Source organism: Bos indicus, chromosome 18, assembly GCF_029378745.1.
Source record: "Bos indicus isolate NIAB-ARS_2022 breed Sahiwal x Tharparkar chromosome 18, NIAB-ARS_B.indTharparkar_mat_pri_1.0, whole genome shotgun sequence".
NCBI classification, from domain to species: Eukaryota; Metazoa; Chordata; class Mammalia; order Artiodactyla; family Bovidae; genus Bos; species Bos indicus.
Window position 1 is genome coordinate 55,797,604 of NC_091777.1, and position 26,304 is coordinate 55,823,907.

Genomic DNA, 26,304 nt, shown 5'->3' on the forward strand with positions numbered 1-26,304 from the left:
ACTCTTAATAATGCTTGTAGGAACATAGATATACAAATCTGCCTATGGACATATTTTCATTTCTCTTGGAGTTCTGTGAATTTTGATAGACATACACAGGAAACACTACAGTTGAGATGTAGAATGGTTCAGGGAATTCCCTGGCGCCCTGAATGGCCAGGACTCGGTGCTTTCCCTGCCCTCAGAAATCCCTTCACACCTTCTGTGGTCAGCTCTCTCCTCACCCCACCCCCAGCAACCAGTCATCCATTTCCTGCCCCTGTAGTTATGCCTTTCCCAAAATGCCACACACAAGGAGTCATACTCCATGTAACTTTTGAGACTGATGTCTTTCACTCAGAGTAATGTATTTTTTTTCTTAATTTATTTTTGATTGAAGGATAATTACAATATTGTGTTGGCTTCTGCCATACGTCAACATAGATCAGCCATCAGTATATGTATGTCCCCTCCCTCTTGAGTCTCTCTCCCACCTCCCACCCCATCCCACCCCTCCAGGTTGTCACAGAGCCCCGGTTTGAGTTCCCTGAGTCAGACAGCAAACTCCCACTGGCTATCTGTTTTACGTACGTTTCCATGCTACTCTTTCCATCTGTCCCACCCTCTCCTTCCTACACCTGCCCCAGCAACACATTTTAGATTCCTCCAAGTTGTTGTGTTTGTTATTGCTGAGGAGTTCTCCAGAAAATGGATGGACCATGGTGGTTTTATACATTCATCTGCTGAAGGACACTTGGCTTGTTTCCAGGTTGGGTTGAGTATGGCAAATACAACTGCCATAATTCATCTCACACAGGTCTCTGCATGGAAATACTTCTCCACTTATCTTGGGTAAATACTTAGCACTGGAACTGTTGAGTTTATGGAACTAAATACGCTTAACTTGAGAAACTGCCAAACCGGCTCCAAAGTGGAAACCCTCTTGTACTTTTGGGTAAGCTGTTTACCCTCTTGTGTTCTCACCAGCAAGATCGGTGGACTCCAGATGCTCTGCTTCCTTGTCAACACTTGATATTGTCAAGTTTTTTTAAAAAAACATTCTTTTTCTTTTTTTTTCGGTCACACCACAGGGAATGTGGGATCCTAGTTCCCCAACCAGGGGCAGATCCCCTGCTATGTGCAGTGGAAGCAGGAAGTCTTAACCTCTGGACCACCAGGAGAGTCCCTGCAAAATCACTCTAACAGACGTGCTCTAGTATTTCATTGTGGCTTGTATTTGCATGTGTCTACTGGCTGATGAAGCTGAGCATTTTTTCAGAGGCTTACAAACCATCATATATCTTTTTTTTTTTTTGCAGCACTGGGCCTTCCTTGCTTTTTTGTGCAGGCTTTCTCCAGTTGCAGCGAGTGAAGGCTACTCTTCATGTGGTGCTCGGGCTTCTCATTGCAGTGGCTTCTCTTGCTGCAGAGCACAGGCTCTACGTGCCTGGGCTTCAGCAGTTGCAGCACTTAAGCTCAGTAGCTGTGGCGTGTGGGTTCTAGGGCGCTCAGGCTTCAATAGTTGCGGCATACAAGCTGAGAAACTTTGGCTCGTGGGCCCTAGAGCACGCAGGCTTCAATTAGTTGTGCAACCAGGGCTGAGTAATAGCGGTGAGCGGGCTTAGTTGCTCTGAGGCATGTGGGATCTTCCCAGACCAGGGATGGAACTTGTGTCCCCTGCATTGGCAGGTGGATTCTTAACCACTGGACCACCCAGGAAGTCCGCTGTTATATACCTTTTTCAGCAATGTGTCTGCTCAGATTTTTTTTGTACTCTTTTTAATTGGTTGGTTGATTTTCTAATTATTGAGTTTTGAGAGCTCTTTATGTAATCTGAGTATGCATCCTTTATCAGGTATGCTTTTTACAGGCATTTTCTCCAAGTCTGTGGCTTGTCTTTTCATTTTCTTTTCAGTGTCTTCTCAGAGCAAAAGTTTGAATTTTGATGAGCTCCCATTGTCAATTTGTTCTTTAATGGATCAGACTTTGATGTCATTGCTAAGGAAACTTTTCCTAAACCAAGGTCATAAAGATGGCTTTTTTGTCTTCCAGAAATTTTACAGTTTTAGATTTTACACTAAAGTCTAAGATTCATTTTAAGATAATTTTTACACATAGTATGAGGTATAGATCAAGGTTCTTTGCATATGATGTCCAGTTATTCTAGATTTTTTTTAAGTTTAAAATATGTTAATTTCTCTTAGAAAGTCATGTATTCATAGTTCAAAATTAAAGAGGTACAAAAGATTCCTCTCCTCCCAAGTCACCAACAGTCTCTGTGTATCTTTTCAGAATTTTATGTACAAGCAAAAACATACATTTTTTTGTTATTTTTTTCCCACAAAAGTTAACAAATGATACACATCATTCTGCTTCATTTTTTTTAATGGTTTTGCCTTCTTTTTCCTTGTATTTTGACACCATCCCATCTTAGAACTGTAAACAAAGAGCTTCCTGGGATTTTGTTGGTTTTTACAGTTCCATAGTATTTCATAACACTGGATGTACAAGAATCCTTGTTTTACTTGTTGAACTAGTTCCTTATTGATTCACATATCCTGGTTTCCCATCTTCTGCAATTATACACAATATAAACTTTATACACACTGCTGCATCTTTCTGCGCACTGCGCTGCTGGCCTCTGTCCGTCACAGGCGCCATCTGGGAGACTTCCCTGGTAATACAGTGGTTAGGAATCTGTCTGCCAGTGCAGGGAACACGGGTTCGATCCCTGGTCCAGGGAGATCACACATGCCCGGGAGCAACTAAGCCCAAGAGCCACAACTGCTGAAGCCCACGTGCCTAGAGGCCCTGCTCTGCAACAAGAGAAGCCATCTCAGTGAGAAGCCCTCACACCACAAGGAAGACCCAGCTCAACTAAAAATGAATAAATAAATATTTTTTAAAAAAAAACCTTCTGGGGGAAGCCGGAGAACCAGGAAGAGAAACCACATCCTTCTGCAGGGTTCCTCCAGCGCCCTCTACTGACCAAGCGTCACATTGCGCCAGGTGGCCAATGCGATCTGATCATACTCTCCAGCTCCAATGTCAAGGAACAGGGAACCAGGAACGGGTTTGGAGCTGAGAGATGATACACTGGGAACTGGTACAGGGTAGTTGTTAGAATCCAGGACGATGTAACACTAAGACCAAGTGATTGTTCATATTATTGTTATTTCTCATCTGACCTGCCGGCAGTCTCCTGGAACCCAGACTTGAGAACCTGGTCATGAATGAGATGCCCTTCCTACAATGTGATGTTTGTGGCACTATGGCTCAGTTGGTTAAGAATCCGCCTGCAATGCAGGTTCGATCCCTGGATCAGGAAGATGCCCTGGAGAAGGAAATGGTAACCCACTCCAGTATTCTTACCTGGGAAATCCCATGTTCAGAGGAGCCTGGAGGGCTACAGTCCATGGGGTCGCAAGAGACCGACACGACCAAATGACTAAACCACCACCAAAGAAATCAAGGGCTTATTCCCAAGAAGCGGTAGTGAAAAGCGCTGAGATTTTAAGTCCAGCCACCTGAATTCAGTTGCAGCTTCCTCTGTGTATTAATGGAGTGCTTCAGAATCTCATTAGGCTGACCCAATAGAAATTTATTTCTCGGGAATTCCCTGACAGCCCAGTGGTTAGGATTCCATGCTTTCATTGCCCAGGGCCTGGTCCCAATCCCTGGTCAGGGAACAAAGATCCCACAAGCCATGTGGTGAGGCAAAAAAAAAAAAAGGAATCTATTCTCATTCCTGTAAATTCTAACTGATCTCAGGTGGCATCGGCCTGCAATGGCTTAGAGCCGGGCTTGGGTTCCCAGCCAGAGAGTGGCTGGGTCGAGGCGGTAAGAGTGCCAGATCCCAGCTACTAGACCAGTGGACAGTGATAAGGGCCCTGGCCCTCTGGCTTTGCAGAAAAGAATTTCTACCAAAAGGAGAGTCATGACGCGAGTCAAGTTATGTATTAAGAGGAAAAGGTACACGGGCCGACTCAGGGGGAGAGTCTCTGAGTCGCACCTTTGTGGCAGTTTGAATTACTTTTATGGGGCATTTCTTCCGGGTTTCCTTTGGCCAATCATTTTGATTTGCCTGGTTCACAGTCCGTATTTGGTATATCTCAGGATCTTCCCATGTGTGCACACGCAACTCTTAGCCAAGATGAATTTTACCGGAAGGGGTCTGGGTAGAACATCTCTTGACATCATTCCCCTTTGAACTCCAAGGATCCTTTCTGTGCAAGTGTGGCTGGGCAGGTCTCCTGATTTCAAGAACGAAAACTATGTGGTCTGGACAGGACCCAGCCTCCTCCTTTAACGGTCGGGCTGTTCTCTTCTTGCAGTTTTGGTCTATAGGGAATGAATCCTATGTACCCTGGGGGTGGAGGTGGGGGGGGCATTTGCCTTCTGCACAACCAGTGTGGGATGGATGGAGGGAAGGGTGGGGGGTATCCATGCAGATTCCGGCATCCTCGCTTCTTCCGCTTTATGGCTCTGCCATCCCCAGGAGCCCCAGTTTCCACTGGCATCTCTGCATCCAGCCCGCAGACAGGGGGGAAGTGAAAGTGTTAGTGGCTCAGTCATGTCTGACACTTTGCGACCCCATGGACTGTAGCCCGCCAGGCTCCTCTCTCCATGGAATTCTCCAGGCAAGAATACTGGAGTGGGTTGCCATTTCCTCCTCCAGGGGATCTTCTCGACCCAGGGATCGAACCTGGGTCTCCTCCAGTGCAGGTGGATTCTCTACCGTGTGAGCCACCAGGGAAGCCCTACCTCCGATTAACTTGCCCAGTTTTTCCCAACAGGGACCAACTGGATGATTGAGATCCTGAGCTTAATCCTAAAGGACGGAGACCCCTCCTGGATCCACTCGGTGCCCATCTGGAAGCGGTCGCCCTGGTGTGAAGCCATCATGGGCGCCTTCAGCCTCCCCAACCAGCCCAGCCCCCGCCTCATGAGTTCCCACCTCCCCATCCAGCTCTTCGCCAAGGCCTTCTTCAACTCCAAGGCCAAGGTACAGGAGGAGGGAGGGGTGTGTGTGTCGCTGGAGCAGGGGGGAGTGGAAGAGGGGTGGAGCATAACTCTCTGATGAACTCAGCATGTTAAGCAGCCACTATGTGCCTGGTCCTGATCTAGAACAGCAGCAAACACATGCCCAGGAACACCTGCCTTGGGAGCCCACGCTCTAAAGGGGGCAGGCCAAGAGCAGATGGAATAGATAAGGAAAATGCTGGGGCTTCCCTGGCGGTCCAGTGGTTAGGATTCCACGCTTCCATTGCAGGAGGCATGGGTTTGATCTCTGGTTGGGGGACTAAGATCCTGGACCCCAAATAAATTTATATAAGCATCTTTTTAAAAATAAGGAAAATAGTTAATACATCCAAGATGATATATTCACATCGAGAAGGAGGAGAAGGTGGGGGTTGGAGTTAGAGGTAAGGGTTGCAATTCTAAATAGCGGAGGGGTCAAAGGAGGCCTCAGCAAGACAATGCCATTTGAGTAAAGACTTGAGATGTGAGGGGAGGAGCCACGGGGGTGTCGGGGATGGTGGAAGAATGTTCCAGGCAGGGGCATGAGCAGGTGCAAAGGCCCTGGGGTGGGTGTGGCAGGCCTGAGGTCTACTCAGGAGGACTGTGTGGTTGGATCTAAGTGAGCAAGGGGAGCGGAGCAGAGATGAGGTCAGGGATTTAATAGGGGCCACAATGTGCAAGCGCCGCACGGGCTTTGGTGGGGAGTTTGCTTGTCTCTGAGGAGGACAGGAGCCAGGGGCGGGCTCTGCGCAGAGGAGAAACAGGGACCAACTTAGGTTTTCCCGGGCGCCCTCTGGCTGCAAGGCAGGGAACAGACGCTCAGGGCGAGGGCAGAAGCGAGTGCGGGGCGGGGCGGGGGAGGGGAGGAGGGAGGGGGGCGGGGAGGCGACAGACCAGGTGCAAGGTGGCCGTGGAGACAAACAAGGCGGTGGCTGTGGAGGTGAAGGAAAAAGGGCTGGGTTTGGAGTGTATTCTGAAGCTGGAACCAGGAATATTTGCCGGCAGGTTGGATGTGAGTGTGGGAGGAGCATCAGTCAAGGGTGACGGCAGGGGGTTTGGCACGTCCAGTAAGGAGCTGGGAGGCTGGGGCTGCCGTGGACTGAGAAGGGAAGGAGAGGTTTTGGGGGAAGGTGGGGGGCTCTGCTGTGACCCAAGTGGAGGATGCCGGTGGACAGTGAGAGAGACGAATCTGGGCTTGACAGGAGTGATGTGTGCTGGGCACATCTGTTTGCAACCTGTTGAGATGTGTGTGTACATAAATAGAGACAGAGAGAAACAGAGACGGAAACAGAGAGACAGACAGAGATAAAGAAATAGAGACGGAGAGAGGAATTAAAGCCAGGAGACTGGTGTGATCACCAAGGAAGGGAGTGAGTACGGACAGAGAAGTGGTGGGGATTGCAATCCAGGGGTCCCTAAGACCACTTTCAGGCTCAGTGATTCACTATAAAGACTCATAGAGCTCAGCAAAGCTGTTATGGTCACAGTTATAGCTTATCACAATGAAAGGATAGGCTTCCCCGGTGGCTCAGCGGTAAAGGATCTGCCTGCAATGCAGGAGCCACTGGAGACTCAGGTTCAGTCTCCGGATTGGGAATATCCCCTGGAGGAGGGCACAGCAACCAACTCCAGTATTCTTGCCTGGAGAATCCCCACAGACAGAGAAGCCTGGCAGGCTACAGTCCATAGGGTTGCAAAAAATCGGACATGACTGAAGCGACTTAGCACAGAGAAAGGACAGAAATTAAAGTTGGTGAAGGGAAGAGGTGCCTGGGAGCGCATCCACAAGAGACCAGGCACCAGCTCTGATGGGGTCTGTCCCAGTGGAGCTGTATGGACAGTGCTCAGTCCTCTGGCAAAGACATGTGACAACACGCATGGAGTGTCACACACCAGGGAAGCTCACCCGAGCCTCGGCATCCAGGGTTTTTGTTGGAGGTTGGCCACGTAGGTGTGACTGACCACCTGCATGGCTAACCTTGGTCTTGAGAGAGGACATATCTGATGGGGCTGGAGTAAGGCTAGTAGCAGAACATCAAGCTGGCAAACAGATTGGAACCGGGTCATCAGGGCCTTGAATGCCAGGCCCAGGGGCTGGGACTCCACCTTGGGGCAGAGGGCCAAGGAGGGCACGGTCAGGTGCGTGTAGAAAGAGCCTCTGGGGCCGTGTGGAGGCTGGGAGGCTGGGGAGGAGGCTGGGGCCCCAGCCGTGGGAATAGGAAGCAGAGGTGGCCGCCTTTCTCTGTTGGTCATCGCCCCTCACCATGATCTCCATCACCTACCCTGCATGCCTGTCTCCTTCACTCTTTATTTCTTGAAGCCAAACTGCCCCTCTACCTGGTGTCGAAACAGTCCCTCTCTTTTCCCAGAGTGTGGCTGGAGGGTGCCTTCCCCTGCTATGGACCGAGGCGAACTGATCTGAACCCTGATTAGCTGGGAAGTCCCTCCAGAAGTCTACCCTGAGTCCGTCCTGCTGCAGATATCAGAAGGGAGAGGGCTGCAGGTCAGGAAACCTCAGGGACTGACACCCTCTCCCCTCTTCCCCCTGCCCGCACACAGGTGATCTACATGGGCCGGAACCCCCGGGATGTGGCGGTCTCACTCTATCACTACTCCAAGATTGCCAGGCAGTTGAAGGATCCTGGCACGCCCGACCAGTTCCTGGAGAACTTCCTCAAAGGCGAAGGTGAGGACTGGGGCATGTGAGGTTGGGGGGCCAGTGAGCCCCAAGGAGGCCCAGATGGGAGGAGGGCCAAGAAGGAAGTGGGGAGAGACAGCAAGGCAGAGACTGGGTGGTGGGGTGGTGGGGGCTTGGAGGTAGGGCTCCAGCTCTGAGGGGCCAAGCCTGGGGCCATGGGGCGTTGGTTGGGCTCCTCCAAGCCCCAGGGGGGCTGGCTCGGCTCCCCGTCCCTCACCCTCCTGTCTCTCTGCTCGCAGTGCAGTTCGGCTCCTGGTTCGACCACATTAAGGGCTGGATTCGGATGAAGGGCAAAGAGAACTTCCTGTTTATTACTTACGAGGAGATGCAGCAGGTGATCCCCTCCCCCACCTCAGCCCCGCTCCCCCCCTCCCACCTCCCACCCACCAGCTCCGCTTCCCACAGAACTAAGGAGAAAAGGCAAGCAGGGAGCAGAGCATCCCTAATGCACATGGGCGTGATTTTCAGAAGGGTGGTCAGGGGAGAGCCATGGAGCTCTCTGGGGAAAATGTGTCTCAGGCAAAGGGAATTGTCTGTGCAAAGGCCCTGAGGTGAGAGTGTGATTGAAGTGTTCCAAAGGGAGCCAAGAGGCCAGAGCTGAGAGGGGGTGGGGTGGGATACGAGGGCAGAGAGGGGATAGGGGCCCAGAGTGAGGACTTTGGCTTTTTTCTGAGTAGGTGGGAGCCACAGGTGGGCTCTAAGCAAGGGAGGTTAAGTGAGATGCTACAGAACCCTGACCCTCAAGAAGTGATGATGCTTCCTGATGGTTGTGACCTAAAAGGCAGAGGGAAGCAATGGAAGAAAATGGTCTTTGGAGGCAGACAGAGAGCCTGGCTGGACCCTGTGGAACGTCCTTGGGACAGGCACCTGGGAGAGAAAGGCCTTCTGGCTGGGGAAATCAGGGAAGGCTGCCTGGAAGAAGGGGCCATGAAGAATGACTACGGCTTTGCCTGACTGCAAGGAGGACGCTGGGCTTCTAGTTGGATCAGATCCACAGTGAAGGTGTCCAACTGTTCCATGTTCCTTTTTAAATTTTTTTAAAAAATTTTTGTGGCACCTCAAGGCATGTGGGCTCTTAGTTCCCTAATCAGGGATCGAACACAAACCCCTTGCATTGGAAGCATAGTCTTAGCCACTGGACCGCCAGGGCAGTCCCCTGTTCTGTGTTCTTAACAGAGCTCTATTCTGAGAGGCTAGGAACCTAAGAGGTTCCAGTGTTCGTTCACCCATGGCCCCAGACACATTCTCATCCCGTGTGTGCTTCATGTATTTTTTGTGTCCTGGTTTCTGTTGACACTGTATAGCAGAAAGAGCCTGGCTTTTGGTGTTCGAAAAGCCATTGAAAGACTCTTTAAAATCTCTCAGAACCTCAGAGGTCTCATCCTTAAAAATGGGTGGAAAATGCTGGCTCAAGGGTTGCTGTGAGAACCCCAGTCCCTGGCATTGGCGTCTCATGACCATCTGACAAGGGACAGCAAAGTGTTAGCATAGTGTGCAAGGTAAGAGTGATTAGGTTCCGAGCAAGGGCGTATCTGGCTATGGTAACCATAATAGCAGAGGTTTCAGCCTCTTAAATTGCAAAAAATGGTATACTTTATTTTATTTTCTATTTTGCTTGCTCCGGACCCTTGCTGCTGTGTGTGGCCTTTCTCTACTGGTGGCAAGTAGGGACTCTGCTTCATTGCAGAGCTCAGGCTTCTCTTGTTGCAGAGCACAGGCTCTAGGAACGCAGGCTTCAGTGGTTGCCGCATGCGGACTCTGTAGTTGTGGCGCACGGGCTTAGTAGCTCCAAGGCATGTGCAGTCTTCCCAGATCAGGGATCGAATCCATGTCCTCTGCATTAGCAGGCGTACTCTTAACCACTGTGCCACCAGGGAAGTCCAGAAAATGGTATATTTAAATGGCTGACCCCAATATTATTATTGCTCCCATTTTATAGAGGAGCAAACTGAGGTAGTTTAGCCTCAAGAGAGCTGAGAACTTGCCCGAGGCACACAGCTCTTCACTGTGAATCCCATGGGTTTATTTTATTTTATTTTCCACTCTGGTAAATCTCTTTTGATGGAAAGATCCAGAAAAGACTTCGGCATCACCCCTCCCCTATCTTTTCCACCCAGCTTTATCCTCTGAACCAAAAACTGGGCCACGCAGCCTGACAGAGCTTCTGGGCTGCCCCTGGGTGTGAGGAACAGCCAACACATTAGAATTTCTGGGACACATCAACGGTTCAAGAGGATAAATGCTTATGAAACTAAGAATAACCTGGAAAATCAAGGCCGTGGGGTCGGTGGAGCTGACCACAAGCGTCTGTGCCAGGTGCTGCATGTCAGGGAAGGCAGGGAGATAGACGGGAGGGTCATGAACTTTGGGGACTCAAATCTGAGCTCCTTGTTGGCTGTGTGACCCTAGACAAGTGTCTTTCCCTCTCTGAGCCTCCACTCACTGATGGGGGTAATGACACCTCTCTGCCAAGCCATTGGGAGGATTGGCACAAATATACCTGAGAGTCCTGGACTAGAGATGGGTACACAGGAGGTGCTTAATCCACAGTGATTTGAACCGTCAGTCACAAGGGAGGTGATGTTTGGGTGGCATCTGGAGGGGTAAGTTTGCCAGGCAGAGAAGGGTGGTGCAGGGCTTTTGTGACAGCCCCGTGCCAAAGCCCACAGCGAGGACCGCTCAGGAAGGAGATGAAAGACCTGGCCACGCCTGACGTTAAAAGCCAGACCTGGTGGCGGCGGGGTGGGGGGTACTTCCCTGGTGGTCCAGTGGCTAAGACTCCATGCTCCCAATGCAGGGGCCTGAGTTCGATCCCTGGTCAGGGAACTAGATTCTACATGCCCCAATTAAGACCTGGTACAGTTAAATAAATAAATATTAAAAAAAAAAAAAGAAAGCCAGGCCTGGGGATTGGGGCACTGGGGAGCCACAGGAGGGCTGGGAGCAGGGGAGGAACAGGGTCAGCTCTGGGTGTGGGGAACTGGAGGCAGGGAGGCCGTGAGAAGGCCAGGGCGGAGGCTGGGGTGAGGGCTCACAGGGGGAGAATGAGGCCGGGCCAGGGGTGGGGGCTGTGGGGGCACAGAGGAGGGGAGGCGGCAGAGAGCTGAAGCAGGAGGCTCAGGGGCTGACGACTGACAGGGGCAAGAGGGGGAGCGGGTAGGGAGGAAGGGGAGCCAAGGCCAGGCCAGGAGTTTGGCCCTGGGTGAATGGTAGGGCTCTTCTGGGACCTGGAGTGGGGCAGGGTTGGGCACAGACCAATTTTGAATCTAAAGGAGCGTTCACTCTGCATGAGATGCTGGACCAACCCCTGCCTCCTGCTGTGACCTCCGACCCAGACCCATCCTTCCCTTGCCCCCACAGAACCTCCAAAAGCCCACACTGCAGAAACCCCCAGAAGCCACGGCCCAACCCCTCCACCTGGAGGTGGGGAAACTGAGGCAAAGAGACAGAATCCTGCCCCCCCACCCAGATTCCAGCGGTGGGGGCTCAGGCATCCAGATTCTGGGTCTGGTGCCCCTTCCTGGCCTGGGGTCCCCTCCTTCCGCTGACACCTCCTCTGCTCCCAGGATCTCCGCAGCTCCGTGCAGCGCATCTGCCAGTTCCTGAGCCGGCCACTGGGCGAGGAGGCGCTGGAGTCCGTCGTGGCACACTCGGCCTTCAAAGCCATGAAGGCCAACCCCATGTCCAACTTCTCTCTGCTGCCCCACAGCCTGCTGGACCAGCGCCATGGTGCCTTCCTCCGGAAAGGTGAGGGGACTCTGGGGCTCTAAGCCCCATTAGGCCACCACCTGGCTGTGTGTCTTGGGCGAGTCACTTAACCTCTCTGGGCCTGTTAGCACGGAGCTTGGCACACAGCTGATGCTAAACGCTGAAGGGCGTTGCCATAGCAGCTCTGAACGCTAGGAGGCTGTTTGGAGTCTTCTTCGTGAACCCTTCTTAGGGTTAACGTTCACCCCAGAAATAGTTAAGTGTTGGATGACGGGCTGAGGGTGGGAGTGTATTAGTTTCCTATTCCTGTTGGAACCAAATACCACACGCATAGTGGCTTAAAACAACACATGTTCAGGGAAATTCCTGGTGGTCCAGTGGTCAGGACTCAGCACTTTCCACTGCCGTGGTCCAAGGGTGGGGGAGCTAAGGTCTTCCAAATAGTGCAGTGCAGCCAAAATAATAATAATAAAGGACAAAAACACACACATTCACTGCCTTATTGTTCTGGATGTCAGAAGTCCAAAATCAGCCTCACTGAGCTAAAATTAAGGTGTCAGGACCGTGTTTTCTATGGAGGCTCTGGGGGGAACGAGTTCCCTGCCTTCACAGCTTCCAGACCTGCCTGTATTCCCTGGCTCGTGGTCCCTTCCTCCATCTTCAAAGCATCTTCTGCTCTCTGACTCTGACCCCCGCCCCGTGCCCTCTTATAATGAGGAGTGAGTGGGTGCTAAGTTGCTACAGTAGTGACGAGTCTGCGATTCCATGGACTAGAGCCCGCTAGGCTCCTCTGTCCATGGGAGTCTCCAGGCAACAACGCTGGGCCAGGGAGTCTCCCCGACCCAGGGACCGAACCCGCGTCTCTTACACCTCCTGCGTTGGCAAGTGGGTTCTTTACCGCTAGAGCCACCTGGGAAGGCCCTCTTATAAGAATGTTTGCCATTGAACATTAACATCTTTAACTTAATGACATCTGCGAAGTCCCTTCTGCCATGTCGGGTCACATGTGCATAGGTTCGAAGGGTCAGGTCATAGACATCTTGGTGGGGGCGCCACTAGCCAGCCCGTCACAGGGAGCCCCCAGAAACCTCACTAGGGGTGTCATGTAATGTGTGGTTTGTGCGTTTGCAAAACTTCAAAACACTGTGACCCAAATGACTTTGGCCCCAGGATTCCAGGTAATGGCTGGTGCCCCCGATTATCCCATGAGATGAGAAACTTGAGGGGGGATTCCCCTACTGGTCCAGCAGATAAGAGTCTGCACTTCCACTGCTGGGAGTGCAGGTTCGATCCCTGGCCTGGGAACTAAGATCTCATATTCTGTATGGTAAGGCCAAACAGAACAAAAAAGTAAAAAATAACTAATAATAATTTTTTACGATAAATTTTTTTAAAAAAGCAACTTGAGGGACCCAAGTGTTTGCCTCGGGGCACATGGAGCTAGCAGTCACACCCCTCACCTGCTCAGTGGCTGTGAGAGGCACATCTTCAGCCTGATCCGTGAAAGCACTGGCTCCCAGTGTCAGAGCAGCGCTGGAGCCAGGAAGCCCTGTGCTAGCCAGGAAGGTGAAGGACAGGTGGAAGAGGAGGTGATACAATGCGGGGGAAGGATGCTAGATGGGGAGGCGGATGCTCTGGGTAGATATTTAAGAGCTTAGGTTGGGGGGAAGGGGAGAGGTCTGCTGGAGGGGTGAGCAGGGCAGAGAGAGCCTGACGGGGAGGGGCAAGAATGGTGCCCGGGGGTCTGGCCAGGCGACTGGTGGCCAGTGATAAACTGTCAGCCTTCAGCAAAATGGAGATATGGGGTGGGGGAGGGGAAGGACAGTGGTTCTAGCAAAGGGCACAGCATGGGCAAAGGCCAGGAGGTGGGAGAGAGGGTGCTGGCTTCTTAGGGCGGGGGCACGACGCTCTGGCTGCGCCTCAGCTCCGCCTTCCCTCCGCTCCCTCCAGGGGTCTGCGGTGACTGGAAGAACCACTTCACGTTGGCGCAGAGTGAAGCCTTCGACCGCGCCTACCGCGAGCAGATGCGGGGGCTGCCGACCTTCCCCTGGGACGTGGACCCCGAGGACGCCAGTCCGGACTCCGACCCCGGTCCCGGCCCGAGCCCCAACCCAGATCAGGCCTCCGAAGCACCCCACCCGTGACCCTGAGAATAAAAGCGTCTCTCTACTGCGCGGGCTATTCGATGCGCCGCGGAGGGGATGTGCCGCCGGCGGGCGGGCCGGGGCGCCGCCGGGGGACTCGGAGGCTGGGATGGGGGCCCCAGGGGGGCGCCCAAGGCCTGGGGGACGGCGAGATCCTCTAGCCCACCCGGCACGCCTGTGGGGCCGGTGACCCAGAATCCTCTCCCAGAGGCGAAGATGGAGGCCGGGAGGCCAGCGCAGGGCACCTGACTCCCCCCGGCTAGAGTGCTGCGACCCGACTCCGGATCCTGGGGAGGGAGAGTGATGGGGGCCAGGGTTCCGGGGTCTGAGGGACGAAGGAGCCAGGTCTGGACTCCGGGGTCTCCCGTGAGGCTGCGGAAACGCACGTTTCTGACATAAAGCAGCTTTATTCTGAGCAGAGGTAAAGGGCAGCCCTAACAATCCACCACTTAGCCCCCGTGAAACAGACTCGGCCCCTGCTGGCTTCCCCTCCGCTGGCCTGGACCTGTTCCCCAGCGCCTCGGGATTCAGCTCGGCTTCCCCGGACGCTTCTCTCCTCTCCGCGGCCAGGCTCACTTTACCCCACAGCTCCTGAGCGCAGGCGGGTTCAGGAAGCCTCCCCTCAGACCCGAGAACCCCATCTTCACCCCCGCACAATTCCAGCACGGGGACCACTCAGCCAGGCGTCTCCTCAGAGAAGTTCTGACGCGGCGGGAACAGGAGATGTGCTGTTAGGACCTCGCCTAATGGAGACCTCCTGCCCATTTTCTAGGCGACACTGAGGTCCAGAGTGGGCACTGGGCTTGCCCGCATTCTAGAACAAATTGGGGGGGGGGAATCCTTGGCATCTCCCAGACACCAAGGCCACAAGCTTTGTCCCAGGTACAACAGGGAGGCGGGGGGCTCTGAGTGACCGTTGTCTGACCATCCTGAGTCAGGGCCAGAGCCATTTGGCTTTGGCTCCGGTCAGGGCTGCCACCTGAGTCCTGGCTGGGTGGCCCCGTCTGGCTGCCGGATGCCTCTGGGTTCCAACAGTTTGGAGGCAGCATCTTTACCAAACCTCCTCCGGGTCGGGGACAGATAGCGGAGGCGGTGCCCAGGGGTGAGGGGCAGGGGGCCGCCCCAGGGCTGGGACCAGGCCAGCGGGCGTGTGTCCGCCTCCCCGCCGGGGGCCCCTCCAGCACCCCGTTGCCTCATCAGGGCCTTGGCTGGCGTGTCCTTGGAGCCCCAGGACTTCTTGAGCTGTGGAAGGAAAGACAGGGAGGTGAGAGGCAGTTCTTGGGGGTCCCAGAGCCTGGGGAGTGAGAGAGCAGGGCGGGGGGGTGGGGGGGGGGATGGAGAGGGTGCTTAGGGAGGAGGGAGGGGAGGAAGAAGGAGGTGGGCTGCAGGGAGATGAGAGTGGAGGGGTTGGGGGGAGGTGAGAAGGCCTTCATGTCTCCAGAACCAGGAGGGAAGTGAATGGGGAGGCTGGGGACCCCCAGACCTACAGAGGGGGTGCGGAGTTGGGTCCCCATGTGCGGCTTTGCAGCGGGGAAAGGAACAGGAAGCAGAAAGCAGCTGCATGGGGGCGGCAAATATTTGCCAAGGGAGGTGATGCCAGGTGAGGGCAGCTCAGGACCAGGAAGAGGCGAGGACCTTGCCCTTGCCCATCCCTCTTCTCCTCTCGATTGGGACCGAGGGAGGTGATTCTGGGGACATTCATTTCTCTCCGGAGTGGCCTCAAGCTCCCACTTAGCAGATGGGGAAACTGAGGCTCAGAGGGGGCACAGCTCAGCGAAACTGACCCCAGGTCTGCCTGCATCCAGGGAGAATCCACCGGATTCTCCCACATGGCTCCTGCTTGCAGCCCACGTCACAGCTGAGGACACAGAGGCGCCATCCAAGCTTTCCCCAGAGAACAGGGGCAGGCTGTGCCAAGTGTCTAAGCAGCTGGGAGAAGGGAGGGGAGACCCCCCTGACCTCCCCTAGCCCCCTCCCCAACATGCGCAGCACTCTCGAATCCAGGAAGCCAGTGAGCAGAGCATTTAAATGTTCCACCTGGGAAGCAACCAGGGCTGAGATCCAGTTCCTCCCTGGTGCCTTGGTTTCCCCATCTGTGAAATGGGTGAGTGGAGAGCTGTAATCACATCCACCTCAATGGTTGTGGCAGTTCAAGGTAAAAGTGAAAGTGTTAGTTGCTCAGTCGTGTCTGACTCTTTTCGACCCCGAGGACTGTAGCCCACCAGGCTCCTCTGTCCATGGAATTCTCCAGGCAAGAATACTGGAGTGGGTTGCCATGTCCTTCTCCAGGGGATCTTCCCAACCCAGGGATGGACCTGGGTCTCCTGCATTGCAGGTGGATTCAGATGGTTTGTGGCAGAAGTTACATTTAATCAACTCTGAGGAAGCACTTGGCATGGGGCCTGGTGCATGGCAAGGTGCCCGAAAAAAGATCGTTGCTTTGACCTTGGGCAAGTGAAACTCAACCCCTCTGTCCCTCAGCTTTTCCATCCATACACCTGAGCATTAATAGGAGTATCGCCTCACTGCCATGGGAGGAGGAGGTCAGGAAATCAAAATAAATTCCATCTGGGGACTTTATTGTGACCATGGTGATTAATCTATTTCATTCGACCGCACTGACTCCTCCTCCCAAGCAAACTGAGGATGGGGACAGTAGCTCAGCCCATGTCCCCAGTGAGAACGCTGAGGGTCAGAGAAGGAGGCTCTCGGGGTCTCTGCCCAGTGTCACCAGTGCTCCCCTGCCCAGCACACAGTAGGGATACCGGAAGTGGACCATGCCATTGGGAATGCAGGGAAGCAGTTTTGCTTCCCCCGCCCCCAGGACCAGGCACCTCGCAGGGGCCCTCACAGGCCTTCATCCTCTTCCAGGCCCGCCACCCGGTCTCACCTCATCGTTGTCTCCATCACTAGAGCCCGACAGCTGGGACAGGCGACTCAGGTCCCAGAGGGAGCGGCTGGGCCGGGTTGGGGGGCCGCTGGGGATGCGGGCACGCTGTACGCTCCTCAGGATGTCGCTCAGAGCTGGCCCTGGCGCGGCCAGGGTCTCCTGCCTGTCCCCCTCGAAGACTCGGCAGGCGGCCAGGCGTTGGGTCAGTGAGCCATCGGGCGGTGGTGGCGGCGACAGGGGGGCCACGGAGCAGCGGTGGGCCACGCGGTGTGGGCTGTGAGCCAGCTGCAGCCCCCCCAGGGCTCTAACAAAGGGACCCGGGGTGGGCGCAGGCGGGAGCGGCCCGGAGGCTGCATACAGCGTCCGGAACTCTCGGCTGAAGGCATCGGTGATTTCACCAGTCAGCAGGGTCACCAGGCCACGGTGCAGGCGGGAGTCACTCCAGGTGAAGCTGGGGGACAGAGGGTGGAGGGGAGGATCAGGATCTCCAAGCAACCTCAGAAGTCTGGCCTGGCCCCCATCGCCCGCCCCCAACCTAGTCTCATGGAAAGGCTGTGTGACCTCAACATGCCCCTCCGTAGAATGGGGGCAACCAGGTATCTACCCTAGAGGGTTGATGGGAAGGCATGAGCTAACATACTTAAATGATCACCTGGAATCAGACGAGTTTAAACCTGGGGTCTGCCCCATTCCCACAATTTCCACCTCTGGAAGGAGATGGGATTCTGACTCCCTCTGGGACTCTTTGAAGACTCAATTGCTTCCTATTATGACTGCCACTTATTAACTGCTTGCTGTGTATCAGGCTCTGGGTGTGCCTGCTCCCTGCCTCTGTTTGCTCATCTGTCACATGGAACTAAAACACAGGAAGATTAGAGTCAGAAAATATGGGTCGGGCCCCTGCCCAGTAGGTACTCAGCATTAAAAGGCTGGGAGTCGAGACTTCCCCAGTGGTCTAGTGGCTAAGACTCTGCACTCCCAACGCAGGGGACCTGGGTTCGATCCCTGGTGGGGGAACTAGGTCCCGCATGCCATATCTAAAAGATCCTGCATGCAACTAAGACCCAGCTCAGCCTAATAATGAAATTAAAAAGAAAAAGAAGCTCCGTACTTGCAATGCACAGGACGTGGGTTCAAAAAGTGGTCAGGGAACTAGATCCCACATGCTGCATGGGATGGCCAAAAAAAAAAAAAAAAAATCCCCCAAAACTATACTTCAATTAAAATAAGTAAATAAATACTTTATAAGAGTTTAAAAAAATTAAAGTCTGCAAGCCATGGTGAGCTGTGCCCTTACTATCCCTGTGATCACACTGGTTGTGATTTAGAGAATCAAGCACACCTGCTGGTACACAGCAGGTGCTCAGTAAATGCTCTCTTTGGAATTAAATGAACCTGGGCTCTCCTTCTGGCACAGGGGAACTTGGATGTGTCACATTCCCTCCCTAAGCTTCGGTTTGCCCATTGCAAAACCAGGCTTGCCCTGGCCCACGCCATCTTGCACCTCGGCGGGTACCGTAGCAGCACCCGGCAGAGAGGGCCACTTTGAGGCCAGGATGATGAACACCGGTCCAAGCATCCTTACCTCGTGGGGTGTCAGTATCCTCGCACTCCAGCAGGTCGGCGGGCCAGCCTGCCTGCTTGGATTGTGACACCCCTCCCCCACCTATGACCTCAGCCCCAGAGCGGCCAGTGGGAACCCTGGGGAGGGGGGCGCATCTGTGAGGTCACCCCCATTCCGCTCCACAGAGACTCCTGGGGGGCAGCGGCCGCTGGCTCATCTCCTTCCCCGGGGGTGTTTCTGAGACCCGAGGATTCGAGAGCGGTGGTCACAACGGAGCTTCCGAGGACGCGGAGTGTCGGGAACTGAGGCCATGCCAGGTGCTGGGCCTGGGAGATCAGAAGTCCCGAGGGTGCGAGGCATGTCGTTCAGCAGTTCCTGGAGGCCCGGGAAGCCCACGGCCCGGCTGGGGCACCGTCACCGCCGCCAGGCCACCATGGTCCTCGGCTGGCTGCCACTTCTGGTGATGGTTCTGGCCCCTGGCACGACGGGTGTCAAGGACTGCGTCTTCTGTGAGCTGACCGACTCCACAAGCTGTCCAGGCACCAGCATGCGCTGTGGCGACGACGAGGACTGCTTCACGGGCCACGGGGTGGCCCCCGGCGTCGGCCCCATCATCAATAAAGGCTGCGTGCACGCCACCTCGTGCGGCCACGAGGAGCCCATCAACTACATGGGCGTCACCTACAGCCTCACCACCAACTGCTGCACTGGCCACATGTGTAACGGGGCCCCCGACCCCACGCGCGGCCGGCTGGCGGGGGCCGCCGCCAGCCTGGCGCTGGGTGTGCTGCTGCTGCTCCAACACGTGCTGTGACCAACCTGGAGGGCAGGGCCCGGGGCTGGTCTCCCGGCTGCATTGCTCCCCCTGCCCCCCACCTCCATCCCCTTTCCCCATTAAATGGCCAGAGGCCCTGGACAACCTCTCGTGGCCTGGCCTCATCCATTCTAGGGCTGCCCACCGGAGGAGCCCAGTGCTCTGGAAGCAGCCCCAGGCCCTCCAATTTAGTGATGGGGGAGCCACGTCCCACAGGTTGGACTGGACTACTGTATTTCATTGGTTCTAAGACGCGTTATCTTTTCAGATTTGGATCAGGATGTTTCTTTCCTTTGGTGGCACCTTAGAGTCGATGAAATATGGTAAAACAAAAACAAAAACAACCACACCAAAAAAATCAAATAATAATAAATGACAGCTGACGTTGATGCAGCACATCTTATGTTCCGTGCCAGGCATGATTATCTTACGGAATCCCCAAGTGAAGCTGAGAACAAAGATTCTCTTCAAAAACCTCCCAGTCTTGGGGATTTCCTGGGGGTCCTGTGGTTACGACTCCGCGCTTTCACTGCTGGGGTCCCCGGGTTCAATCCCCTGGTTGGGGAGCTGAGATCCAGCAAGCTGCAAGGCGCAGCCGAAAAAAAAAAACCCAACATCCCAGTCTTAATGCTAGCGGTTCTCAAAGTGTGGTCCTTGGACCAGCAACATCAGCATTAACCAGGAACTTGCTAGAAATGTCAATTCTCAGGCCCCAGTCCAGGCTGGCTGAATAGGGGTGGGGCCCAGAAATCTGGGTTTTATTTAACAAGTCACCCAGGTGACTCTGGGGCCTGCTCAAAGTTGAAAGCCACCAGGCCAGGGCAAAGGTAATCAACAGGGCACTTCTGCCCCCCGGGGGGCACCTGGCAATGTCTGGAGATGGTTTGGGTTGTCATAACTGGGGAAGCCAGATGCTACCCATATCTCCTGGGTAGGGGCCATTCAGCCCAAGAAAGCTCCCCTGCAATACAGAATCATCCAGCCCCAAACATGAGCAGTAACTGTCTTGAGAAACCTTGCTCTAGACGTGCTAACCGGATCATCCCACGTCTAGAGGGAGAAACTGGGGCACAGAGAGGGGAAGTCAGTTGCACAAAGTCACACAGCTAGTAACTTCAAGCTAGGATTTGACCCCAGGCCGTCCGGCTCGGAGTCCACGTGCCCTGTGCCATGCCGTTCCCAGGAAGTAAATGCTGCTATTTTCACACTTTGCAGATGGGAAAACTGAGGTTCAGAGTAAGGGAAGGTACCAACCAGCCCAATGTCCCAGAGCTAAGAAGTCACGGAGCCAGGTTCTGGTCAGTTGGCCCCCAGGGAGAGAAGAGGAGGGACAGGAGATGGTCTGAGGACCGGGCCATTTGTACACCAGCTCTGATTTTTGCATCCTTGTGTGTGTGCTAAGTCGCTTCAGTCGTGTCTGACTCTGTATGACACTATGGAGTGTAGCCCGCCAGGTTCCTCTGTCCATGGGATTCTCCAGACGAGAACACTGGAGTGGGTTGCCATGCCCTCCTCCAGGGGATCACCCCGACCCAGGGATGGAACCCACGTCTCTCATGACTCCTGCATGGGCTGGCGGGTTCTTTACCACTGCACCACTTGGGAAGCCCTCTGATTTTTGCACAGATGCTCAAAGAGGTGGAGACAGCCACCCAAAGCAGAGCTAGGACTCCAGTCCAGGTCCCCCTGGCATGGGAGCTCCCACACACCGGGAGCCCAGTTTCCCAGACGACGAAGTGCTGGGGCCAAAGAGATGAAGACTTACCCCCAGGCCACAACACCGCCCGGCGGGAGGTTCAGTACCAGCCTGTTCTGCCACAAGACCCCTCCTCTCCCGGGCAGGGGTAGGTACAGACCCATCTTACAGGGGAGAAAAGAGAGTCTGGGGAAGGGCATGCCCCACTGCCGGCTGAGGGGGAGCTGGGGACCAGAGGCCGGGCGGTGTGTGGGGTCGGGGGCGCCGCACCTGTAGGATCCTGAGATGACCCGCTCGCCGTCCAGCAGCACAAACTTTTCCCGCACGTTGCCGCTCACCTGCCGACGCCAGCGGCTCTGGAAACTGCAGCCCCGCACGACTCGGATGTCTAGGTTCTGCGGTGGGAGGGCATGCCCTTGCTCAGGCCGACCCTCCCCTCCCCCCTGACCTCCACCCAGTGCCCTCCCTCCAGGCAGCTCCTACCTGGGCGGCCCATGGGAGGGTCTATCCCAGCTTCCCCAGGGGTCTCTTGTGGATAGTCTTAACTTTGACAGCTCACCCCAGCTGCCCCACCCCCATGCCATGGGCATCAGATCTCAGGGGACACTCTCAGCCAGCATCCACCTTGATGACCCAGCACCTCCTGGAAGGGTCTGCCCCCCGCTGCTTCCCCCGCCAGTGCCAGGGAATTGGGGTGTTACCCTCCAGCCACCTGGCCCCTACCTCAGTGGCCCAGGGGTTGACCCCCAGCTGCTGGGCCAGCGTCAGAAAGGCGGGCAGCTGCTGACGGTCCAGGAGCAGGTAGACGGGCACCCAGCGGCATGTGGCAGCCTCCACCAGGTCCGAAAGCAGGTCTGGGTCAGTGAAGACGTCCATGACCACGGCCACCAGCTGAGGGGTGGGGAGAGGGGCTGTGGGTGGAGCCTGGGGCTTGGGGGGCACATTCCGGGGGTGAGGTTCTCCAGGGCGTTTAATGGTCCAGGCTCCGTGGGACATTCAGGGAAGCTGAGGGGGATACCCCGAGACACATACTACAGTTCATTCAGCGCCTATGTGTGAACTGACTCAAGGGACAGGAGTTTGAGCAAACCCCAGGAGACAGTGGAGGACAAAGGAGCCTGGCGTGCCTTAGTCCATGGGGTCGCAGAGTTGGACACAACCGAGAGACTGAATAACAACGATGTGTGAATGAGAAGCAAACAGGCTTTCTGGAGCCCCTCCACCTCTAACTGCTAGAAAACTGTCATTATAAAGCACACGTCTGCAGCAGTACCCCATGGGCTTTGACACTACGTGGCTGCCAGGCTCCAGGGCTTGGTGGGCTGGAGGCCCTTCACTGTGGGCAGCTGCACACCTGGTCCTCGGGTGGGATAACCTGCCAGGCCACCAAGGTGAGCTCTGGGGACAGGGAAATGCTGAGGAGCCTGGAGCTGGCAGGCAGAAAAAGGTGGTGGTGGTGAACCCTGAGTCACTGGCCAGAAGGCCTTGGTTCAAAGCCCCACTCGGCCACTTAAAAGACAAGGGACAACCTACCATGCCTCACTTTCCCTGTCTCCTCAATGGGTACATGAAGCCCAACCTCATAGGACCCTCCTTGGGATTAGGTGGGTTAACCCATAAAAAAACACTTAGCATGGGAGTAGAGACATAAAAAAGTTGTTATAGAATGGGCAGTCCAAGGGGCTGCAGGGCAGACATTTTCAGTTCAGTTCAGTTGCTCAGTCGTGTCCAACTCTTAGCGACCCCATGGACTGCAGCATGCCAGGCTTCCCTGTCCATCACCAACTCCCGGAGCTTGCTCAAACTCATTTGGGCCCCACTAAAGGAGGATACAGAGAAGGCAATGGCACCCCACTCCAGTACTCTTGCCTGGAAAATCCCATGGATGGAGGAACCTGGTAGGCTGCAGTCCATGGGGTCACTAAGAGTCGGACACTACTGAACGATTTCACTTTAAATTTTCACTTTCATGCATTGGAGAAGGAAATGGCAACCCACTCCAGTGTTCTTGCCTGGAGAATCCCAGGGACGGGGGAGCCTGGTGGGCTGCTGTCTATGGGGTCGCACAGAGTCGGACACAACTGAAGCGACTTAGCAGTAGCAGCAGCAGCAAAGGAGGATAAGGGCTTCCCTGGTAGCTCAGCTGGTAAAGAATCTGCCTGCAGTGCAGGAGACCCTGGTTCAATTCCTGGGTGGGGAAGTTCCCCTGGAGAAGGGATAGTTTACCCACCCCAGTGTTCTTGGGCTTCCCTGGTAGCTCAGAGGGTAAAGAATCCACCTGCAATGTGGGAGGCCTGGGTTCGATCCCTGGGTTGGGAAGATCCCCTAGAGGAATAAGTGGCAACCCACTCCAGTATTCTTGCTTGGACAAGAATCCCCACAGACAGAGGGGCCTGGCGGGCTACAGTCCATAGGGTCACAAAGAGCTGGACACGACTGGGCGACTAAGCGAGGCACAAAGGAAGATAAAGACATCCACCCTGGCTGGTGGGGTGGAGTAGGTGACTGAGGTGTGCAGTCATACTTAGGTCCAAGAGGCATGGATGCCTGAGGCACCCAGGTCTTGGGGAGAGAGTGGGAACCCTCAGATCTAAGAGGGTAAGAGTGAGATCGGGGCCGTGTGGATGCCTGGATCCTGGGAAGCGTGGACATGCACGGTCCAGAATGCCAGGGTCCCAAGTGATGTGCCCTCACACTCACGTCTGGGGGTGGACACGTGAGGATGGCCAAGTCTGGGGGAGGGACCCCCTGAGGCTCCCACCTTGTGGGCGGCCCGAATCTCCTGGTGCACCAGCTCCTTGAGGGACGGCTGGCCCTCGCCAGGCGGCTGGGTGTACAGCTGGGCCCGGGTGATCCCTTTCCAGGCTGAGTCTTCCGGCCAGCCCAGGCGCAGCACGGGCACCGCCTCCTCCGACTGTCCCGGCCAGTAGGTCAGGCTGCCTGAGACCCCATGGGAGGCGTCGGCTCCCTCTGCTGCCCCGCCGGGCTCAGGCTTCGCGGCCGTCCAGTCCTCAGCCGCTGCCACCAGGCCCCGGAGCTCCTCTCCGCCCAGGAAGGGCCGCAGCCCCTCGCGCCGCAGGCAGGCCTCGAATGCCTCCACGCCCTCGCCCAGCAGAGTCTCCAGCGCCAGTCGCTGGCCCTCGGAGTACAGGAAGCCGGGGCTGGCCTCAGTCTGGGGCCGTCCCCCGGGCCCTGGATCCATTCCTTCCAGTGCTGCCAGCTGGGAGGCCGCCATCGGGCCGTTTGGGGGTGAGGATGGTGAGGCTGGATGTCTGGAGGGCTTGGCCGTCTCTGGGCACCGAGCATCTAGAGATCTCCAGACAGGCAGACTCCGTGTGGCCGTGCAATGCCACCCGCACAGCCCTCAGTCCCGACAGCTCGCCGTCCTGACCATCGCACTGCCCAAATGAGGGACCGCCCGGAGCGTGGCGTTGCTCAGACGGCCAGCCCGCCGGCCACCTGAGCTTCCTGCCAGACTCCGATGTTCTGGCGAAGCCCACAAGTGGCCCCCCGCGTGTCGGTCAGGCTGACCGCCTGACACTTTCTGCAGCCACCCAGCTCTGCTTCCTGACACGCCAGCCCCCCTCCAGCCCCGCTGGAGACACGAGGCTCCAAGTGACCCTGCCTCTGGCTCAGGCTGACTCTCCCGCCAGGCAACAGGCTGTCTGTTTGTCTCTGAGCATCCAAACGTCCCTAGTTAAAGGCAGAGTGGGCTGCCTGTTTGCCCCTCAGATAGCACACCTAACTGACCCTCTCTGGCTGTCTCTTTGACGGTCTGGAAGACATGGATCGCTTCCAGCTGACAATCTCAACGTCTGACCGCCCACTGGAGCAACCAGCAGGCTCTGCCGGAATGTTTCTCTCAACAACCAGCCACCTGACTCACTGGTCCTCACTGGCCGATCATCCCGGAAGCCTTCTCTGTGAACCACCCCTCTCAGCCGTGCGAGGGTGCACTCCAGCCCTAAATCTTGGCATCACGTCTCCCAGCCGGGGAACTCAGTCTGTCTCCTCTTCAGGGTGAAGATCCTGCTACCTGAGCGTTCACACCCACTCAGGCTGCTGTGGGGGCGGGTGCCCTCTACAGAGAGTTTCGTTACAATGGAATCAGCCCATTCAGACTGATGGCCGGATCAACAAACCCCGGTTCCTAAGACCACTGACCCGGCCCTCTGAGTGATCTCAGGCCCACTCCAGCCAGGATTTCTACCTTAATCCCACTGTCTCCGGCCAGCGGACTGTCCACTTATTCCAGGATGAGGACCACTCTGCATCCCTCCCAAGCTGCCCCTTTGACAATTCTGACTCAACCTCTGCTCAGTGGACGCCCCTCCCCACCCCTGCCGATCCCTGTCAACAAGAAGCCCCCTCTCCAGCACCCAGTCAGCTCCCCTCTGCCAGACCACAGCAAACCAGCCCTGCAAAGAGAAGGAAGAAGAATAAAGCCAGGCCAGTCCCTCTCCCTCCGGTCCTCCCCAGACGCCCTATCTCTCCCAGGTCTCCATCACCTTCCCCTCCTCTTGCCTTTCTGGAGGTCAGATCAGGGGCCTGGAGACCTCCTTTATTCCTGTGGCTCTTCCGGCCGGCCGGCCTGCCTTATTCATCAGGTTTCTTCCTGGGATCCGGGGAACCCAGCCCCTTGTGCAAATACAGGGGGAGGGCCATCACAGGCCCCTGGAAGCCTGGGGTGTGGGAGCGAAGTAAGGGAAGGTCCCAGCAGCCCGCCAGACTCCAGCTTCAGGGGCGGGAGCTCACATCACCTGTTCCCACGCACCCTTTCCCCCACGGTGTCCCAACCCATTTCTATTTCCTGGTCCAAGCCCCGCCAGCCATCCCTAACGTGGAGATCCCTGAGGGGAGCACGGGTCCTTTAAGAGTAGGTGTGGCTGGTTCAAATAGGAAGCAGGTGTCATTAACACCAGACACCTGGGAAGGAGGTGGGGCTTCAGCCTTAGATGGCTGCTAGGTCCCAAGGGTGCAGCAGCGTCCGAGGGTGCCAAAAGGCTTAGGGTGGGCACCGCAGACACTCAGGCCCCTGCAGACTCCACCCCCCGCAACACAACGTTAAGGGGCTCATCCCAGAGGCTGGTCTGTAGAAGGGTTGTCATTGAGTCACAAAGTCATGTCCCACTTCTTTGCAACCCCAGGAACTGCAGTTATGCCATGCTTCCCCATCCTTCACTACCTCCCAGTTTGTTCAAATTCATGTCCATTGAGTCAGTGATGCCATCCAACCATCTCATCCTCTGTCGCCCCCTTCTCTTCCTGCCCTCAATCTTTCCCAGCATCAGGGTTTTTTCCAATCAGCCATTCACATCAGGTGGCCAAAATATTGGAGTTTCAGCTTCAGCATCAGCCCTTCCAATGCATACTCAGGGCTGATTTCCTTTATGAGTGACTGGTTTGATCTCCTTGCTGTCCAAGAGACTCTCAAGAGTCTTCTCCAGCACAATTCAAAAGCCATCAATTCTTTTCAGCACTCAGCCTTCATGGTCCAACTCTACATTCATACATGACTACTGTAAAAACCATGAAAGCCACTCAATCATATCTGACTCTGCAACCCCATGGACTGTGGCCTGCCAGGCTCCTGTCCATGGGATTTCCCAAGCAAGAATACTGGAATGGGTAGCCATTCCCTTCTCCAGGGGATTTTACCGACCCAGGAATCAAGCCCAGGTCTCACGCTTTGTAAGCAGATTCTTTACCATCTGAGCCACGCTTTGACCGTACAGATCTTTGTTGGCAAAGAGAGGGGCATGGCATCCACTGCCCAAAATGATGGGCTT

The 26,304-nt window shown here is 55.4% G+C and overlaps 3 protein-coding genes across 6 annotated transcripts in view; 2 read left to right on the plus strand and 1 right to left on the minus strand.

The window, feature by feature from the left end:
- The window catches only part of SULT2B1 (sulfotransferase family 2B member 1), an 83,955-nt gene extending 70,378 nt beyond the window's left edge, over positions 1–13,577 (plus strand). For 3 of the 4 annotated variants that reach the window (XM_070771407.1, XM_070771406.1, XM_070771408.1), the window contains 5 exons: positions 4,776–4,984; positions 7,561–7,687; positions 7,939–8,033; positions 11,266–11,446; positions 13,358–13,577. In XM_070771407.1, the coding sequence (XP_070627508.1) occupies positions 4,776–4,984; positions 7,561–7,687; positions 7,939–8,033; positions 11,266–11,446; positions 13,358–13,551 (806 nt within the window). In that variant the 3' untranslated portion in view covers positions 13,552–13,577. Of the gene's footprint in view, positions 1–4,159; positions 4,291–4,775; positions 4,985–7,560; positions 7,688–7,938; positions 8,034–11,265; positions 11,447–13,357 lie in introns of those variants that run through there. The other variant, XM_070771409.1, reaches the window with a different exon arrangement.
- A 347-nt stretch (positions 13,578–13,924) lies between these two features.
- Positions 13,925–26,248, minus strand: FAM83E (family with sequence similarity 83 member E). The gene is made up of 5 exons (XM_070771415.1): positions 23,277–26,248; positions 21,239–21,406; positions 20,786–20,910; positions 16,442–16,892; positions 13,925–14,793 (listed from the first exon to the last, which is right to left on the minus strand). The coding sequence occupies exons 1-5, from the start codon at positions 23,748–23,750 to the stop codon at positions 14,518–14,520; spliced, it is 1,494 nt and encodes a 497-aa protein (XP_070627516.1). The 5' UTR covers positions 23,751–26,248; the 3' UTR covers positions 13,925–14,517.
- SPACA4 (sperm acrosome associated 4) lies at positions 17,985–20,769 on the plus strand. Its single transcript, XM_070771419.1, has one exon. The coding sequence runs from the start codon at positions 18,316–18,318 to the stop codon at positions 18,817–18,819; it is 504 nt and encodes a 167-aa protein (XP_070627520.1). The 5' UTR covers positions 17,985–18,315; the 3' UTR covers positions 18,820–20,769.
- Positions 26,249–26,304: the final 56 nt, after the last annotated feature.

Bases quoted from the DNA above. Each gene is read 5' to 3' on its own strand.
- FAM83E (XM_070771415.1), bottom strand. From the start codon at position 23,750: ATGGCGGCCTCCCAGCTGGCAGCACTGGAAGGAATGGATCCAGGGCCC. The intron at 21,407-23,276 runs GTGGGAGCCTCA...CCCACCCCTCAG, and splicing joins AGATTCGGGCCGCCCACAAG to CTGGTGGCCGTGGTCATGGA. The intron at 16,893-20,785 runs GTGCGGCGCCCC...TCTGTCCCCCAG, and splicing joins GTCATCTCAGGATCCTACAG to CTTCACCTGGAGTGACTCCC.
- SPACA4 (XM_070771419.1), top strand. From the start codon at position 18,316: ATGCCAGGTGCTGGGCCTGGGAGATCAGAAGTCCCGAGGGTGCGAGGC.